Raw genomic sequence first — 2,868 nt, 5'->3', positions numbered from 1 at the left:
TTAATCGATAGCTTGGGTACGATTTGCATAATAAAAGTGTTTTTACTTTTCTCCTACGTGCCCCATGAGTGGAGATATTGCAATGCATCCGCGTTACGCAGGAATAGAATTGTACCTTACTCGAGTTCTTCTATCTCAATTATTTCATTTTTCCCGACAGAAATCATCGATAACCAGTCGATGTGTGGTTGATGAAGAAGTTGGTTTGGTGCTGGGCGCTTCAAAATCTATCCTGAAGTACGTCATATTCTGTCACCAAGAAGAGCTCAATTGGCCGTTTACAGAGGGGGCGATGTTAAAGAACAGATTCGATGACATATTTAACATTACAAGGTTCAACAAAGCCTCGGAGACTATTTTAAAGCTTCAGAAAGAGTTGCAAAACGATGTTCGAAGTCTAAACGCAGAAAAACGGACCTTCAAAGTACTCATGGATAAAGTGGATAATAAAATGGCTAAACTTGAGGAGCACAAGAAGAGACTGAATACCACGAAGGAGAAGATAAGTGAAATTGATAAACTGCTCGAACACGTGAAACAGCAACTCAACGAAGTGCAAAAGTTTCGTACGGAATATAAGAAAGTCCAGGCTGAGGAAGGTGAGTTAAACAAAAATTTGCTGATATGCAGAGCAAGGGGAAAAACTGTTGTCTTATTTTAACAGAGGAAAATAAGATGGAATACAGTATGCATAAAGATCGATATGAAAAACTGAAAAAAACTGTAAACAATATCTTCGACGGAACAACAGAGGAATTAAACGAGCTCGTTGAATCGTGCGGCAGTACATTAAAGGAAAAGAACGTCGAAATCACAGAGGTATGAACGAATATTACGACAGTATCTTTGCATATGTTACATATGTTGGTTTTTCTTCGCAGAATCAAACCCAGGTTAAAAGTATCACGGAGAAAGGGATTAAGATCTCGAATATTTTAGCGACACGAAGAGAAACCGTAGGTACATTAAAGCAACAGGTGAACGATCATGAGAAAAGGATCGCTCGTCGCAATCAGTTGTTAAATGACGCACTACAAGCTTGGGATTTTGATTCGGTGGAATCGGATGTATCTGAAATAGGTACTTTTAAATTCATGCATTATACCGATGTTACATTACTTTGTTCTTTTTCTCTGCATTGCTCAACAAATGTAAAAATTTTGTTTGCAGAGGTGAAGGCTCGTACAAAAAGATTGGACGAAAAGATGCGGGCGTTAGAAAAACAAGTAGAGCAGAATAGACTGACTATGCAAAGAGAGGAAAAGGAGTTGCAGACGGGAGTCGATAAGCTGCGCAGTAATTATTCGAAAATTGAATCGGAAAAAGTTCTTAAAGAAAACGAAGTATCAGAAATAAGAGAAGAAATAGATGCGATTCGGAACCACATAACACAGGTAATACTGTTTATTAAGAATTTTTATAATAGCAATGTTTAGCTTTCGAAAAAAAAATTGTATCAATTTTTTAAATTTAGATTGGCGCAGCGGGGAATAAATTGAAGTCCATCGAACAAAAACTTCAAACGGCGAAGCAGAGAATCGACGAACTCAGCAACGCCTTGAAATCCTTGAATGTCGATTCTATGAAAGCCGACATTGCAGATAAAATAAAATCGAGAGACAAAATTGAAGCAACCTTAAGCGCGATCGACGACGAAATTTCTTCTCTGCATAAATTAAGCTCATTGACGGCGGAATTTGAATTGAAGAAGTCGGCATTACAAGCTAAAGAAGACGAGCTGGAAAATTTGAAGAAAAAGCATGGAGATAACATCAAAACGTTGTTAAATGTTCAAGAACTACAACAAACTAAATTAAAAGATACTTTGGAACGTGTTCACCAAAGATTGGTATGTAATTAATTTTTTTTATGCATATTGTATGTTCATAAAATCTTACTGCAATTGTGAATTTCAGGAAAAAGAAACCAATTCTTTAACACGAGAGATTCAGGCTCAAGAACGTAAAACTACTGCTTTCGAAACAACTGTACGGCATATAGAATCCGACATTAAGAAAAAGACAATAGTACTACGCGGTAAGACTATATTCTATATATGTATATTTTTAATAATTATATATATAATTTTATTTGTGATTATTTTTAATGTTTCTTCTTTTATCCACAGTATGCAAAGATTTCGATGAGAATTTGTTAATGCAAGCAACTAAAGTAAAGGAACTTCAGAACACGAGAGGAATCTATGCTTATCAAGCTACAGCCTACAAGGAATATGTTAAAAAATTAACTGCGAAGGATCCTTGTTGTCCCCTGTGTCACAGAGATTTTGACAAACAAAACACGGTCACAGAGTTAATAAAGGAAATCGAAACCGATATAATACGTAATCAACCTGATCGCTTGAAGTTGTGTGAACGAGAACTAGGGAGAGAACAGGAAAAATATGATAACATGTTGCAGCTGAAACCTATTGTCCAGAAAGTCGTTCGATGTAAAGAGAACGATAGGAAAGCATTAGAGTGAGCTGATTATATATTGATTAAACTTTGAAGTTAAGGTAACAGTTGTATAATATATTCTTCGTTCATTTAGGGAAAAGTTGAAGAAGACCAATATCAGCGTGGCGCAGTCAAAAATGGCCGTTAAGGATCTAGAAGCGTCAAAGGCAGAGCCTGAGAAAAAGTTGTTACTTTATAAAAACATGATTGGCGATATTAAATTTTGGGATAGATGCATTGACGAAATACAGCAGTTGAAGAAAGCAGTTAAAAACTTGGAAATTCAAATGTCCAGAGCTGGTAATGTAGTTTTAATATTATTTCAATAACTTTTATGATTATTAATTTGTGTGTCTTTCTGTATATAGGAGTTAAGACTGACAGGACTATAAGTGAGGCGCAAGCGCGG

At 36.0% G+C, this 2,868-nt stretch overlaps 1 protein-coding gene across 1 annotated transcript; it reads left to right on the top strand.

Annotated features, from left to right (window-relative positions):
- Positions 1-19: 19 nt before the first annotated feature.
- LOC105564924 (DNA repair protein RAD50-like) lies at positions 20-2,862 on the top strand (the record flags this gene model as incomplete). Its single annotated transcript, XM_012017707.1, has 9 exons — positions 20-599; positions 665-819; positions 882-1,080; positions 1,171-1,394; positions 1,475-1,849; positions 1,917-2,037; positions 2,129-2,480; positions 2,554-2,759; positions 2,828-2,862. Coding segments are annotated over exons 1-9 (2,202 nt in total), but the record flags the coding sequence as incomplete, so codon positions are not given.
- Positions 2,863-2,868: the final 6 nt, after the last annotated feature.

This window comes from Vollenhovia emeryi, unplaced genomic scaffold, assembly GCF_000949405.1.
Source record: "Vollenhovia emeryi isolate VEMERY1.0 unplaced genomic scaffold, V.emery_V1.0 DF943768.1, whole genome shotgun sequence".
NCBI lineage: Eukaryota > Metazoa > Arthropoda > Insecta > Hymenoptera > Formicidae > Vollenhovia > Vollenhovia emeryi.
Note: the sequence above shows the minus strand (reverse complement) of the source record. Positions and strands in the feature narration are given on the sequence as shown.